At 44.8% G+C, this 16,604-nt stretch overlaps 1 protein-coding gene across 1 annotated transcript in view; it reads left to right on the top strand.

Annotated features, from left to right (window-relative positions):
• The window catches only part of VAC14 (VAC14 component of PIKFYVE complex), a 119,091-nt gene that overhangs the window by 32,716 nt on the left and 69,771 nt on the right, over nucleotides 1-16,604 (top strand). The window contains exon 12 of the mRNA XM_044663097.1: nucleotides 400-465. Coding sequence (XP_044519032.1) covers nucleotides 400-465 — 66 coding nt within the window. The remainder of the gene's footprint in view (nucleotides 1-399; nucleotides 466-16,604) is intronic.

The raw sequence follows: 16,604 nt of genomic DNA on the forward strand, positions 1-16,604 counted from the left end.
ACTTGGATATGGCCACAAAATCAATGCTTGGAGAATAATAGCTTGTGAATGTCCATCTCCAGAGAAAGAACTGATGACTAGAAACACCAAAGACATAGTTTATCTAACACCATTTTGAACTAGTAACCTTGATGTAGCATTCACACACCAAGACATGATTTACCACCAAGATAATTTGTATAGTTCAAAACTCACAAATAATTAAGCTTTACAGTTCACACTGTTTCCTAAACTGACTACCATAATTAGTATTTAAAGCACTTTTCTTCTGTAAAAATCTTCATAAAGCTCTGAGATTTAAGGCTTTTTATATGATAAAACTGGAACTTTAACATAATAAAACTTTTTCTCTCTGCATCTTCATCTTCCAGTAAATTAACATATTTCTTTGTTTTCCAGATGTTCCGACATACAGACAACCTTTTCCCCATCCTCCTCCGGACCTTGTCAGATGAATCAGATGAGGTAAAGTGACAAATTTATATCACTAATTGTTGAGCTTCTTGTATTTTAGTATGGGATCTTGGGGTTAAGAGAAAGCTAATATATTCATTTTCACTTTCCTCTGTTCTCTCATCCATGCCAAAAATCTATGACCAAATAATTATCATCCTTATATCTGACCCAGTGAATGGGTCAGGAGCATTTTCAAAAATTCCTGTCCTTTTTTTAAGAAACATTTCCCACCATAAAGAAAAAAAGATAAAAAAAGAAAACATTTTTATTGATTAAACAGTTTAACATTCTGGGAAGTAGCCACTTCCCTAAGGCCTTTTCTGGAAGTTTCATAAGCTTGTATGTGAGAGGAACATCTTCTTGAAAGAGGCTCTCATAAACTGAATATCTCTAGAAGTAGTTTAGGGGCTAAAAACATTTTGGTATAAGCCTTCCTTTGCCTAGTGCCTTAGACTGGCCAGCTCACAGGGAGGAGATAGACAACCTTGATAATAAGCATCTTTGGGTGGGATGGGTAATGATTTGAATTAGAGTGTAAGCTCATTTTATTAGGGATTGTCTTGTGTCTCTGGTGCCTGGCTTAGTGCTTGGCAGCTAGCAGCTCAGAAAATACTTGTTAATAAGAGGATCAGAAGAAAGAGTAGTCATGCTGCTTCTAGAGCTCTTGATTCATTCTTGCTTACAGATGCGTATGCCAGAATTGGGTTGGGGCGATCTTTTATTGGGATGGTAGTTCTTTTCTCCAAAGGGAACAAGAATTCAGAGGAGAAGGCTCGTTCTGATGGGCTGAGCTTTTCTTGACCATTCTCTACAAGCTTTCTGCTGACCTCCAGTTTCATGTCCAGCTGTCTTTTAGACATCTCAAATAGGAGGCCACACTTGATGCATCCAAAACCAAACTTATCTTTCCTCAAAAACCTTCTCTCTTCCTAACTTCCCTTTTACTGTTGAAGGTTCCAACATTCTCCCAGTTACTACTCATTCTAGGTGTACCCTCAACTTCTCTCTCTTAATTCTCTCTCTTGCTTCTCCATACCCAGACTACTGCCAAATCTTGTCAATTCTGCTTTTACTGCCACCATGCTGCTACAGGCCCTCATTACCTCAAGCCTCAATTATTGTAGTAGTCTGTTGGTGGGTCCAGTCTTTCCTCCATTTATGTGCCAAATTAATCTTCTTAAAGCTCATAAACTCCAGGGTTTCATTGTTACCTCCAAGGTCAGGTATAAAATACTTGGTTAGGCTTTTTTAAAGCCTTTTTTAAATTTTTTGTGAAGTTATTTTATTTTACCAATTACATGTAATAACAAATTTTCTCATAAGTTTTCCAAAGTTATATGATCCAAATTGTCTCCCTCCCTTTCATCCCTCTTCTCAGAGCTGGCAAACTATTTGATCTGGGTTATGCATGTGTTACCATGCAAAACATATTTCCATATTGTTCATTTTTGTAAGAGAATAATTATATAAAACCAAAACCCCCAAATAAAAACCCAGATAAACCGAAGTGAAAAATCATCTGCATTTCCAACTCCAACATTTCTTTCTCTGAAGGTGGATAATATTCTCTGTCCTAAGTTCCTCAGAGTTGTCCTGGATCATTGTATTGCTGAGAGTAACTAAGTCTATCACAGTTGATCATTCCACAATTTTGCTGTTACTGTGTACGTTTTCCTGGTTTTGTTTATTTCCCGCTGCATCAGTTCATGTAGGTCTTTCCAGCTTTTTCTAAAATTATCCAGTTCATCATTCCTTACAGCACAATAATATTCCATCATGATCACATGCCACAATTTGTTCAGCTATTCCCCAATTGATGGGACATCTCTTTAGTTTCCATTTCTTTGCCACCACAAAAAGAGCAGCTATAAATATTTTTGTACAAATCGGTCCTTTCCCCTTTCTTATTATCTCTTTGGGATACAGACCTAGTAGTGATATTACTAGATCAAGGAGTATGCATTGTTTTATAGCCCTTTGGACATAGTTCTAAATTGCCCTCCAGAATGGTTGGATCAGTTCACAACTCCACCAGCAAATCATTAGTGTCCCAGTTTTGCCACATCCTCTCCAACATTTATCACTTTCCTTTATTGTCATATTGGTCAACCTGATAGGTGTGAGATGGTACTTCAGAGTTGTTTTAATTTTCATTTCTCTAATCAAGAGGGACTTAGAATATTTTTTTGTATGATCATCGATAGCTTTGATTTTGAAAGCTGCTTATTCATATCCTTTGACAATTTGTCAGTTGGAGAATAACCTTTATTCTTAGAAATCTGACTGAGTTCTCTACAGATCTGAGAAACGAGACCTTTATCAGAGAAATGTGTTATAAAATTTTCTTTTCTTTCCTCCTTTTTGTTCTCACATGAGCCTTTCCCAAATTAGGCATTGTTATTGGCTATGCCTGTGCCTGGAACTCTCTCCTTCCTTTTCTCTGCCCCTTCGCTTCCTCCAAAGAAGCCCTTTACAGTCCTTCAGTTCCATGCCTTCCCTCTGAGAATATCTCCATTTATTCTGTGGGCACACACAGCTGTTGGCCTGTTGTCTCTGCCATTAGGATGGGAACCTCTTGGAAGCAGAGGTTGCTTTTTTGTAGTTTTGTTTTCCTTATATCCCTAGCCCTTAGCACAGTGCCTGGCACATAGTAGGGGGTTAATAAATATCTGTTGGCTCTTATGCCTCTCTTGGGAATAATGGGATGAGCCATGACTGTCTCCCTCTCCAAACTGAAATGTTCTTGGCTTCCTGGCAGCCATGGGACATTGTGCCTTGCACTGGGCAGTGAGTGTACTTCAGAGGACAAGCCGCAGAAGAAAGGGAGATCTTGCGGCCCTGTCTGAATGTGGGAGCTGAGATGGCCAGCCTGGGAGAAGGGGTCTCCTAGCTCCCCATGAAGTCAGGTATGGGGCTCTTCCCCAGATTTCCTTAATCTGGATGGTTTTTTATCTGGTTGGGGTTTTAAGGTTAAGGGGTTTCTTTCTTGCAGCCTGATTTCCATACCTGGATCTCCCTTAGGAAAGACAGATTGCCTTGAAGGGGAATGTGCTTTTCCCTTTGCTCCTCTCTATCACTAGTGATCCTTCAGGTCTAGAGAGGTCAAGAACAAATGATGGGATCAGTGCTGGATCTGAAGTCAGAGGCCTTGGGTTCCAATCCTGGCTTAGCCTCTTACAACCTGAGTGACTTTGGGGAATATCTATGAGACTCAGTTTGTTTATCATTTAAATGAGTTGAGCTAGATGGCCATGAAGGCCTTTTCCTGCTCCAGATCTGTGATTCTTCCTATCTCCCTTCCCCCCTTTTCTCCCCAGCCTTTCACTGTTGGTAGCCTGCAAGCCCCAGATAGACAGCCTGTCCAACTGAAATGACTCATAATACAGTCAGGTCCCTCATTTGAATACAAAAAGGGAAAGAATATTGCTGATTGATTCCTTTCCTAGCTCTCCAGTGGAAACAGCTGAGTTTTCAGAGTCTTTTAAATTGGGTTGTTTAATCCCATCCAGCTTTCTTTTCCTTGAAATTGGTTTTTTGTGTGTGTTTGAGGGGATCGGGAGGAGATTCAGTACATTAAACAGCTCTCACAGATTGCTTCCATGGAAATGTATTTGCTGAAATAGCAAGTGTTTTCAAGGCTTTGAGGCCTATCTCTTGGTGCCCTGATGCAGACAGGACTGGAGTCTTCTCTCTAGGGTGATTGTCCTGGTCAGAGGCAGAGGGGAAGAGAGAAAGAATGGGGCAACAGAGGAGCGGGTGGGGAGTTTCTGGAAGTATTAAGGCCCCTTGATAATTAGTGGAGAGCCTTGGCCCAGCTTATACTCCATGGTCTTCCTCTGACTTGTCCTGGCTGGCCTTCCTTTGTCATAGTTGTTCTGTCTTTCCAAACTCCTTAGATCAGTGATGGGCAAACTACCGCCTGCAGGCCAGATGCAGCCCCCTGAAATGTTCTATCGGGCTACACGACATTATTCCTAATCTGACTAATACAGTGAATAGGGTACAATACAATGAAACTTCAAAAGAGTTGCCTTAGAATCAGACTGATGGATGAGCATTTCATTTCCTTTGGCTCCCTCTTTAAAAAATTTGCCCATCACTGTCTTAGATAATTGTAGCCTTGGCCATTGGGGAGCTTGACTGGCCTAATCAGTGCCTCTCCTCTGCATTGAGGTAGGACCACCTCAGCCATCCCAGATGTTATGGGAAGGATCCGTGGAAAATTCCAAGGCTTATTTCAGTTACTGCAAACTTTTATTCATCACTTACTGTGTGCCAAGCATTGCGCTTAGTACTGGGGATGCAAGACAAAGTAAAGCCATCTCTGCCACCAAGCAGCTTATATTCTAGTGGAGGAGACAGTGTGTTCATAAATAAGCATATCCAGAATATATATACAAAAGGAATTCAAGGGTCCTGGGGAACAGGTAAGCATCTGGGAGTATCTGGAAAAGCTTCAGCTAGAAGAGGACTCTTGAGCTGAGTTTTGAAAGAAACCAGGTATTCCAAGAAACACAAGGAGATGGCGCCCCCTCCCTCCACCTCCCAACATTAGAGGCATGGAAGTTAGGAGTGGGAACATTGTGAGAAACCAGAAGTGGGCAATATGGTGAGACGATTGAGTTTGGGGAAGGCTGGAAAGGTTGGAAAGAGCTTTAAATATTTATCCAGCCATGGAGTTTGGATTCTATCCTAAAGGTGAGAAGGAGTCCATGGAGTTTAAGTAGGCTGGTGACTTTAGGAAAGCTACCTTGATGGCTGTGGGTGTGATTGATTTAAGCTTATGTTATCTCCTCTGTCCCTTCCTCAGAGGAGGTAGAAGATGATTGGCTGCCATTTGTTCAGGTTTAATAACCTGAATTAAGCTTCCCTTCAGCTTTTCTTCCAGGTTAAATTGCTCCAATTTCAGTCATCTTTCTTCCAGGAAAATGGTTTTCAACTTTTTTTCCAAGTTCTGTTACTAAAGTTCATCTACATTCTCCTGGTCCAGCTTAAATTTGAAAGGCAAGAATTGCCCTTGAGTTAGGGCTGGACCTTTCTGGGGGTGGGAGGGTTGATTTTATTTTATTTTTTCCCCCAATTACATGAAAAACAGTTTCCAACATTTTTCAAAGACTATAGAGCAGGGGTCGGCAAGCTTTTTGGCCGTGAGAGCCATAAACGTCACATTTTTTAAAATGTAATTTCATGAGAGCCATACAGTGCTCACAGTGCCGCTCCTGTAACAGTGCCTGAAAAAAAATTGACTTTATGGCTCCTGCAGAAAGAGCCATATCTGGTCCTCAAAAGAGCCAGATATGGCTCGAGAGCCATACGTTGCCGATCCCTGCTATAGTCTCAAATTCTCTCCCTCTCTCCCTCCCTCCACCCCAACCCTGCACCCCCTTGAGATGGTAAGCAATCTCATATAGATTTTACATGTGCAATCATATGAAGCATTTTCCCATAGTAATCCTATTGTGGAAGGAAACTCAAATAGGGAAAAAAAAAAATTAAATAAGTGAAAAAGTTTGCTTTGGTTTAGATTCAGACAGAGTTCTTTTTCTCTGGAAGCAGGTGGTATTTTTTTTCATGCATCCTTTGGGATAGTTCTGAATCATTGTATTGCTGAAAATAGCTGTTATTCACAGTTGTTCATTGTAAAGTATTCCTGTCACTGTGTACAATGTTCTCCTGGTTTTGCTTATTTCACTTTGCTTCAGTTTGTAAGTCTTCCCTTGTTTTTCTGAGCTCTCCTGCTTGTCATTTCTTATAGCACAATAGTATTCTATTATAATCATATGCTATAATTTACTCAGCCATTCCTCAATTGATGGGTATCTCCTCACTTTCCAAATCACCCATAAAAGAGCTGCTTAAAATATTTTTGTACATAAATGTCCTTCCCCTTTTTGTTTTTGTTTTTTTATCTCTTTGGGATACAACCATAAATAATGTTACTGAGTCAAAGGTATTACTGAGTCATACTGTTTTATAGCCTTTTGAGCATAGGTCCAAATTGTTCTTCTGAATGATTAAATCAGTTCACAACTCCCCCAACAATGCATTCATGTTCCAGCTTTCCCATATCCCCTCCAAGTTTTTTCATTTTCCTTTTCTGTCATAATTGCCTATCTGATGATAGGTATGCGCTGATACCTTAGAGTTGTTTTAATTTGCATTTTTCTAAATAATAGTAATCTATAACATGTTTTACATAACTATAGAGAGCTTTAATTGCTTGTCTAAGAATTACCTATTCATATCCTTTGACCATTTATCAGTTGGGAAATGATTTATATTCTTAGATACTTGACTCATTTCTCTATGTGTTTAAGAAATGAGACCTTTATTAGAGAGACTTTTAAAAAAATTTTGCACCATTATGATTTTGTGTATTACTTTCCATCCTGTTTGCCCATATTTAGTTTCTGACCTCCACCTCCCCCAATTTGCCCTCTTTCCTGTTAGCCCCCCACCCTTCTCTTATCCCCTTCCTCGTCTCTTTTCCTGTAGGTTGAGAGAACTTTCTATACCCATTATTGTGTATATTCTTCCCTCACTGAGCCAGTTCTGATGAAAATAAGGTTTACATTCTCTCCCCCCCACCTCTGCCATCTTCAATACCACTGTGAATGCTCTTTAATGCCTCTTTTTTGTGTAATAATTTACCCAGTTGTATTTTTCTATTCCCCCTCCTCCCAATGCTTTCCTCTTTTTCATGCCTTTATTTAATTTTATTGTTTATATCATTACATCATATTCAACTCACACCCTCACCTTCTGTTTATACTCCTTGCTGCCCAGATAATGACCAAGTTCTTTGGAGTTATGAGAATCATCTCCCCGTGTAGGAATGTATACAGCTTGAATGTCTTGATTTCACTTTCCTTTTTACCTTTTTATGCTTCTCTTGAGCCTTGTATTTGAGAGTCAGCTTTTCTATTCAGCTCTTGTCTTTTCATCAGGAATGTTTGAAAGTCTTCTATTTCATTGAAAATCCATTTTTTCCCTTGAAGGATTTTGCTCAGTTTTGCTGGGTAAATGATTTTTAGTTGAAGTCCTAGCTCCTCTGTCTCTAAGAATATCATTCCAGGCCCCCCAGTCCTTTAACATAGAAGCTGCTAGGTCTTGTGTTATCTTGATTGTAGCTCTTTGATACTTGAATTGTTACTTTTTGGCTACTTGCACTATTTTCTCTTTGATGTGAGAGTTTGGGAATTTGGCTATAATATTCCTTGGAGTTATCCTTTTGGGATCTCAGGATATAATCAGTGGGTTCTTTCTATTTTGCCTTATGGTTCTAGAATATCAGGGCAGTTTTGTTTGGGTTTTTTTTTTGTTTGTTTGTTTTTCATTCTTGAAAGATGATGTCTAAGCTCTTTATTCGATCATGGCTTTCAGATAGTCCAATAATTCTTAAATTATTTCTCCTGGTTTTATTTTCCAGGTCATTTGTTTTTCCCATGACATATTTCACATTTTCTTCTATTTTTTCATTCTTTTGACTTTTTTTGGTTGTTTCTTGATTGATGTCTCTTGGAGTCATTAGCTTATACTTGCTGAATTCTGTTTTTTAAGGCATGATTTTTTTTCCCTTTTTTTTTAAACCCTTATCATCCATCTTAAGATTCAATACTATATTTTGGTTCTAAGGGCTAGCAGTGGGGATTAAATGACTTGCCCAGGGACACACAGCTGGGAAGTGTCTGAGATCAGATTTGAACCTAGAACCACCTGTCTCTAGGCCTGGCTCTCAATCTACTGAGCCATCCCCCAAGACATGGTTTTCTTGAGTGAGCTTTTGTATCTCCTTTTCCATTTGGCCAATTCTACTTTGTAAAGAGTGCTTTTTTTTTTTTTTTTTTTTTTTTTTTTTTTTTTTTTTTACCCTTGTACTTCGGTGTATTGTCTCATAGGTGGAAGATTGGTAAGGGTGGGCAATGGGGGTCGAGTGACTTGCCCAGGGTCACACAGCTGGGAAGTGGCTGAGGCCGGGTTTGAACCTAGGACCTCCCGTCTCTAGGCCTGACTCTCACTCCACTGAGCTACCCAGCTGCCCCAAGAGTGCTTTCTTAATGAATTTTTGTACCTCTTTTACCAAAGACCCAATTCTTTTTCTCTTCAGTGCATTTTTGTATATTTTTTTTTCCCATTTGGGCAATTCTGCTTTATAAGGAGTTCTTTTCTTTCAATTTTTGTGCCTCTTTTACCAATTGGCCATTCTATTTTTTATGGTATTAATATCTTCAGTATTTTTCTGTGTCTCCTTTACCAGGCTAATGGCTTTTTTTTTTTTAATAATTTTCCTATATCAGTCTCATTTTTCCCCCAATTTTTCTTCTACCTCTCTTACTTGGTTTTTAAAAATCCTTTTTGAGCTCCTCCATAAAATTTTTTGGGAGCCTGAAAACATTTCATATTTCTCTTGGAGGTTTTAGATGCAGAAGTATTGACTTTGTTGTCTTCTGAGTTTGAATCTTCCCGTCATCAAAATAACCTTCTATGTTGAGTTTCTTTTTAAAGCCTTTTTCTTTTCTTTTAGTTTAAAAACTGTTAAATATGAGCTCTGTACCTGTGGTGAAGGGGGCACTGTTCCAAGTTTCAGGTTCCTTGTGCAGCTGCTTTCAAAGCTGGTACTGATGATCTATCTGCTTTCACTAGTGTCTGCTGGTACTCCTCCTCACCCTGGGACTGTGCCCCAGGACTGTGACCTAGTTCTGTGTATGGGCAGTGCAACCCAGAGTGAGCATAGAGACCCCTGCAATTATCTTCTGAGCAGTCATGCCTGAGAGTTTCAGAAGCATCCAAAGTCTGTTGCTGTGACACACTGTACTCCACCTCTACCTCAACACGCTAGGTCCCTCATGCTGACTGTCAAAGTTATTTTGGGCTAAAAAATGGCTTCACCTTGCCTCTGTGGGAGTTATACTGATCCAAAATTTGTTTTTGGTATTCTATCATAACTTTTTGGAGGATAATTTGGTAGGTATCAGATGGGTCCCTGTACCTTCTCTGCCATCTTTAGGGCTGGACCTTTGGAAGAGGGTTTCTCTCATCAGGGTAATACTAGTGAGGCGAAGCAGAGATTTGAGTCTGAGCACTAGAGGAAGTGGCACAGGGCACACAGGCACTAAGCAGGGCCTGGAGAACCGGGCTCTGGACTTGGGCTGCAGAGTGAAGAATTCTTTAGGTCTCACCTTTCCTGATGTCCTCAGTTGCCTATCTTCATTCTTCAGGATGACTCCTCCTCCACTGCCACCTCTACCTGGCTTCATCTGAAAAATCTTCTTGGTCAGAAAGGATTTGCAGCCATCCAGCTAGCATTGTTAGGCCTCCTTACATCCTTCTGTCAGCAGGAGAGCCCATTGCTTGTTTCTAAGTGAAAATGTGATTTAGATTTAAAGTGTCCTAGGTGATACTACTTAAATAAATGAAGCCCATATGGCATGGCTATTGTGGGGCATATGTTTGGGCCTAATCTTGCTTTTTTCCCCCGACTAAAAGACACCTGTCATTGGCTGCTTGGTTGAATAGGAGTCTAGTAGCTTTGCACACAGTAGGTGTTTGGTGAATATTTGAATGCTTGGTGGTGTTGGTGGAGCATCGATGGGATTACTGCAGCACTCTGCTAGATTATTGCCAAACAAGTATGGTAGCTGGAGGGTAGGACCTGAGCCTTCTGTACTCTCTAAACCCCAAAGGAGGTGCTTCAGGGTACCTACTGAGCCCCTTGGCCTCCAGGCACCCCACTGTAAAAAGGTGCCATCCCAGATTCTCTCCTCCTCGAATCCTAGAATTTTAGGACTTGAAGAGATCTGAGAGGTCCTTCGGTCTGAATCCCACCTCTTGGGAATCCCTTTGATGACCTCCCTGGCCGCTGATCATCGTGTTTGTTTCACAGCTTCCCTGTAGAGCTCCAGTATCCGTCCCTCTAATATCAGAAAGGTCTAATGCACATCTGTCCTAAATCCTGACCTCATAGCCCATTGCCACTAATTCCGGCAGTAACCGGGAAGCCAGCCAGGCACTGTTATCTGAACTGTCTGTGGAGAAGAGACGATCTTCTTGAATCTCTGCAGATGAAACGAACTTAGAGCGACCCACCCCTTTCACAGGAAAACTGGTGGAGGTCAGAGTCTCTACCCTTTCTTCTCTCCAGCACCCATCACATCCTCCCCTTCCATTTCCCGTGTGCTGTCTCTCCCAGCCCGGGCCAGCACATACACAGTTGTATTTTTGTACTTTGGACCAACCACTTTAAGCCTTGTCAGTGGGGCCTTCATCCCAGCATTCCTCCTTCCCCCGAATCAGAGGGCATCCAGAGGAGAAAGAAAGAGGGTGAATCCTCTGACTTCCATACTCCATCTCCCCCCAAACACCAGACACTTCTCATACCTTTTTTACTCAGAAATGAACCTTGAGGATTCTACCCCAAGCTGGCATGGCCGATCAGAAAATAGATTGTCCTGCTGGGCCTAGTTGTCCTTCGAGGCCAAGACAGCCTCTAATGCGTGTTGTAAGCTGGACTCCCAGACTTCTACATTTTCCCAGAATTCCTAAAATCCTCATAGAGAACAAGATCCCCAAATAACCACCCATGTCCCAAAGTGGAGTTCCTGGCTTTTTGTCCATGAGTTGTTTGGCAACGAAGAGGCTGCTATGATATAGTATGCTAAACATTTAAGTGCCCGATGTGTGTAGGTTCTGGACTGAGCACAGGGGCAGGGGGTAGGGGGTAGGAGGTAAGGGGTAGTGTACAGTCTAATGGAAGAAGCCAGTACACGAGGGGAAGCCATGGGGAGAACCAGAGGCCACTAGCACAGGAACAGAGCAGCTGGGGGCAAATGAAGAGATGGCCAATATTTGGGGTGCTCTAAAGGGAAGTCAAAAATGAGTTTTTTCCTCCACCCTCCAATCACAAGGGCAGAAACAGTGGAGAGTACTGGTGGGGTGGAAGTAACAAAAACTGAATCTCCTTGATGTGTTTCCTTCTCAAGGCTACAGCTTTCAAACCAAAAGTGACTCAAAGGCCCCTATCTAAGAGGAAGGAGCAGGGTCTGAGAGATACTTGCTGAATTAATTTGGCATCAAATTGTAGCACCTAGTCCTTTAGCCAGCCAGAATGTCCCTCTCTTTGAAGAATAGTTTGCTTCTGTCAAGGAGGGTTGGGCTTTGTTTTTTTGATGGTCTGAGTTTCCTGGGGGAATAGAATCAAAAAAATTTAAAGAGGGGGAAAAAGTCTTGCTCACAAGGTCAAGGCCAGTGATGACATACTGTGTTGCCAGGGAGAAGAGGGACAGCCAGGACTTTATCAGAAAGACAACAAGCAGCCTCATTGGTTGGATTATGAAAATACCCATTGTAATGCCATTCAGTACTGGCCAGCATTCAGCTTGGTCTGAAGGGGATTTTGGACCCCTTCTAAGATTTGGGGGAGTAAGGAAATAAATAAAAATGTTTTCATCTGCCTCAGGAGTCAGGTCCTATTTTCTCTTCTCAAAATCTCTAGCTTTCTTCTTTCACCTTTTCCCAGTTGCATGAATGGCCCTCCTGATTCTCTGTTCTTTTCCCAAGGAACCTTAGGGCTCTTGTCCAGGTCAGCTAGGTCTGTAGGCTGAGATCTCAGCTTTAAAGACATTTAGGCTATGGTAACAAGGGACTTCTGATCAGGGCCTCAGCCCAGGGGGGAGCCCTCCTCATTCTTGTTCCTTCCTGTTGTGGACAGTGCAGCCAGGAGGGTTCCGGAGACTCTTTCTTCCTTTATCTCTCCCTGGCCCATCCAGGGCACTTCCTGTCTGTGTCATGGATTAGCAGGCTTGAGCTCATGACTAGCCGAGTTGTCAGAAGGTTACATCCTCTCTTGTACGTCCATACGCTCTGTTTTCTTATGGGTACCCGGTAAGGTGCAGCACGTGGTATATCTGAGGGAGTGTCCATCCATACCTTACCAGAAGTAGAATAACTCCAAGAGAGGGGAAATCCAATCCAGACCAGCTTGAGGGGGACGCCCTTATCCAAAACCAAACCAAAGTCACTCCAGGGCCCTTTTGGCTGCCATTGAGCTTGGGCTTGTTCAGATTTGGTGCACCATCTGGTGCACGGCCCTCCTTATCCTGGGGGGGGGGGGGGGGCGGGGGGCGCGTGGCACTGGATGAGGGCCTCACAGAGGAAACTTCCTTTGTGCCGTGATGGTCTTATGGGTAGATTCTGGGCACCCCCCAGTAAATAGAGGTTCACAGAGCTTGCTCATTTGGGAGCCTTGAGCCTTTCTCATTTCATTCCCTTCTCTTCATTCAGTTCTTCAGACATCAGTAGATCATGGGAGTGCTGGAGTTGGATGTATACAGTTAAGGCCAGCCCAGCTTTTCAACTTTGAGGAGGAATAATAAATGTGTGGCCTAGTGGATAGAGCTCCAGGTCAGGACAGACTATCTGTGTGATCCTGGGCAAGTCACGTAGCCCTGTTTGCCTCCATTTCCTCATCTATAAAATGAGCTAGAGAAAGAAATGGCAAAATACTCCAGTATTTTTGCCAAGAAAACCCCAAAGGGGGTCACCAAGAGCCTGAAATGACTGAACAACAGCCACAAACAAATGTGTCTTTCTAAAATACCTGCAGGAAAACCAAGTGTCCTGGTTCTCATTTGCAACTTTTCTCCTTCAGTCTTTTTGCCCCTCACCCCTGGCTGGTTCTGTACTTGGCCAAACATTCATCATCTCCCTTCTTGCATCCAAATACACACTTCTCACTTCCCAAGGTTGGTCTTTTCTCTATTCTCCCTCCTCTAGATATTCCAACTACACTCAGGCTTCCCCACCACCAAAAATCATCTTCTAGATTTCTTTAAATTCATCTACAGCAAAAGAATCCAATTGGAGCTGCCACTTAGGGGGCACTTTTAGGTTCCGTGAAGTTCTTCCTGTCTGATCCAACCACTCTGGGAGCTGTTATCATCTCCATTTTATAAATGAGGACGGTCTTGGCGGTTGTCCGGGGCACCCAGCTAGTGAGAGGCAAGGCCAGGCCCAGCTCTTCCAGACCCCAGAGCCTGCATTGTCTTGCTGTCTCTCGCTGCCTCTTCTAGATTATCCCAAGATCTCAGGAGGGCACCGGCTAGCCAAGACCTCCCCCCTCCCCCCACAGGCAGTGAAGGGGAGCGGAGGAGCCACCACCACCTCGGTGTCACGGGAAGTGGGCCCTTGGCTCTGACTCCTTTCAGGGAGGAACACACATTGGCTTTCCCGGCGTGTCTTGATTGGAGTCCTGCCAAGAGGCTGGACACATTTGCTCATTCTTGGCTCTCCCTGAAACTTCCTTTGGGGTGTTCTGTTTTTCCCACTTCTATTACGTTCTGAAAGAAATTCAGAGAAGGGAATGGGGGAAGAGAGAAGGGAGGGAGGAGGGAAAAGAAAGCCGGTAAGCAAGAGAAGGAAACTGTATTCCAGTCACAGCCCAGCAGCCTTCCTCCCAGTGAATAGCCTTCACCCCTCTGCCTGGGATGTGCCCAGATTCCTAACCACCCAGTCGGCAGGGAGGCAGCTGTCTGACCGGCAGGCGCCGCTAGGGGGCCAGAGAGGACTTGTGTCCTTGGAGGGAGCCCCAGCGCTAGGGAGAGCCACAGGCAGGGCCCTCTGATGCAGGACACGGTGATTTGGCTCCCTGCTCCATGGGGTGGCGATCACAGGTCATCATTAGCCAAGCCAGCCCTGATGCTTTCAGCAGCCCCGCTCACAGGGGGCGAGAGGGTAACGCCTGTTGGTAGCCCAAAGCCGAGGCCGCCTCCTTGTTCTATTTCTTTTTGCGGATGTAGGGCAGCCCCTACATGGCCCTTATGTGACTGTCGGCAAAAGTATCCTTCCTGCCCTGTGCAGAACCCTTTGGATCAGCCCTGGGAGCCGGGGGACATGGGGGCCTCCCTCCAAAGGCTTGGTCATTGGAGGCAGCCAGCGAGCCCAGAACGGGAGGCATGCGTGCCACTCCTAACAACCAGCCTTTCTAGAGCTCTTCAAGGCTGGCTCATAACAACCCAGAGAGAGGCTGTTGTTTGTCCCTGTTTATCAGATAAGGAAACCGAGGCTGAGAGTCATTTAGCTAGTGAGCATCTAGAGCAGAATTTTTAAAGTCAGGTCCAGCATTCTCTGCCAGGGATCACCTGGCTGCCTCTAACATTCTTCCAAGTCTGAGGGCACAAATTTAGAACTAGAAAATAAAGGCTTCAGAGAGGGGTGACAGACAGCATTTCAGCTGGTACTTGAGGAATGGGTGGGAAGCAAAAGGTGCTGGCACCATAGGCATAGAAAACAGCATGGACAGAGCTCTGGAGGCAGGAAAGTGCCTCCCCACAAGTGGGAGTATTTTGCTAGTTTTGGTAGTAAGGAACTTCATGAGAGAGATGGGTGTGAGGTGAGGAAGGCAATACCACGTTAGGGCCCTAGTTTAGGTCTTAGAATTGATCCTGTATATGGTTTACAAGGCAGAAAATGGTAAGGGCTAGGCAATGGGGGTTAAGTGATTTGTCCAGGGTCACACAGCCAGGAAGTGTCTGAGGTCAGATTTGAACCCAGGCTTAGCTCTCCATCCACTAAACCACCAAGCTGCACCACATCCTCTCTTTATGATGAGAAAAGTGAGGCCCAGGAAAGGAATAAATGTCCAAGGCAGAACTCAAACCCAGGCCCAGCAACATCAGAACAGCTCTTCTGAGGCTGCCTCAGAAAGCTTTGAGCCAAGGCATTGTGATTGGGCCTGCCCAGTGACATGATGAGCTCTGCCCTCTGCCCTCTGCCCTCTGCCCTGGAGAGGCCCTTCCCTGGCACGGACGGGGAGGCCAGCTTTCCAGGAGCATATTGTCCGCGCCTCTCCGGGCCTCCTAGGAGGGAGAAAGAATTCCTGCGAAACCACATCGAGGCGTGCATTTTCGGTGGGTCGGGAGCCCGCCGGCCTCAGGGCCACGCTTGCCACGCGACATGCCCACCACAGGCCCGTCTTTCCTGCTGCAGAGGGGCCCAGGCCCCTGAAACAGAACCATCTCGGGTCCTCCTCCCTGCAGGTGCTCAGCCGAGGAGCCCCCAGCCCTTCTGAGGGCCATCCAGGGTGCCGGCCGCTTCTCTCCCTCTGCCTCAGCCCAGCCCTCGCAGGCCGCTCGCTGCCTCGCTCACATTTTCCCTTACCGTCCTTGTTGTTGCTCTGCCTGCATGCTTGTGGTTTCTCTTCAGAAACCAGATTTTCTTCCAAGTTGTGCATTGGGGGTTTTTTCCTTCTCTTAAAATGGCCAAAAGCCGAATTGGCACGAATTTCTCAGCAACTTCCTGCTGCTGGCTAGAGCCAGGCGACTCCCTGGCCTTGGTGCCTGGGAACTCCACACGGGCAGACCGGGAGCAGCGTTCCTGAGCAACGCGGCGTCCCCGGCCTGGGCCCGGGAGGCTGCCGTGCCCCGGAGCGGGCCTGGGCCTCGCCGTGGCACTGTGACTTAGGCAGAGGCTTTCTCCAGGAGATCCACAGGTGCCCAGGAGACAGGAGGGCCTCTCCCCCTCAGCTGCCTAGTAACCTCTGCGAGGACCCCCTCGTTCCAGTCCTAGCCTCGGCCTCGAGGCCGCAGGAAGAGAGCGCGGGGCTCCGGCACGGTCAACGCCGGCCGCTTTCAGCTTTCGCTTCCCTCCCGAGGAGAGATGGCTGCCAGGCCGGCCCCCGGAGGCCCGTGTTTACGGCTTCCATCATTAGTTCACAGGCACCGGAGGGCAAATAGGAGTGCCTGTTTCATGTGTGGTGCTCACCAAAGGCTTTCAGAAGCTAATTTAAGAAGAAAAACCCAAGATCCACATCTCAGCATACGTTCAGTCGGGCATCAGTGAATGGAGGCATGAAAAAGGAATTAAGACCTCTGACGAATAGATTGCTCTTGGCTGGAGACCCCTTAGCTTTGTTTTCTGAAATAGTTTAAGAACTACATTTCAGTTTTAATGGGTTTCCTTTGGAGTCCTGTCTATTGTATGCACCTCAGGGCCTTGCTAGCTGGCTCAGTGGAGAAAGCGCCAGACCTGGAGATGGGAGGTCCTGAGTTCAAATGTGGCCTCAGTCACTTCCTAGCTGTGTGACCCTGGATAAGTCTTTTAGCCCCAGTGGCTTGGCCCTTATTGCTCTTCTGTCTTAAAACCAATACTTAGTC

The sequence above is a fragment of the Gracilinanus agilis genome, chromosome 2 (genome assembly GCF_016433145.1).
Source record: "Gracilinanus agilis isolate LMUSP501 chromosome 2, AgileGrace, whole genome shotgun sequence".
NCBI classification, from domain to species: Eukaryota; Metazoa; Chordata; class Mammalia; order Didelphimorphia; family Didelphidae; genus Gracilinanus; species Gracilinanus agilis.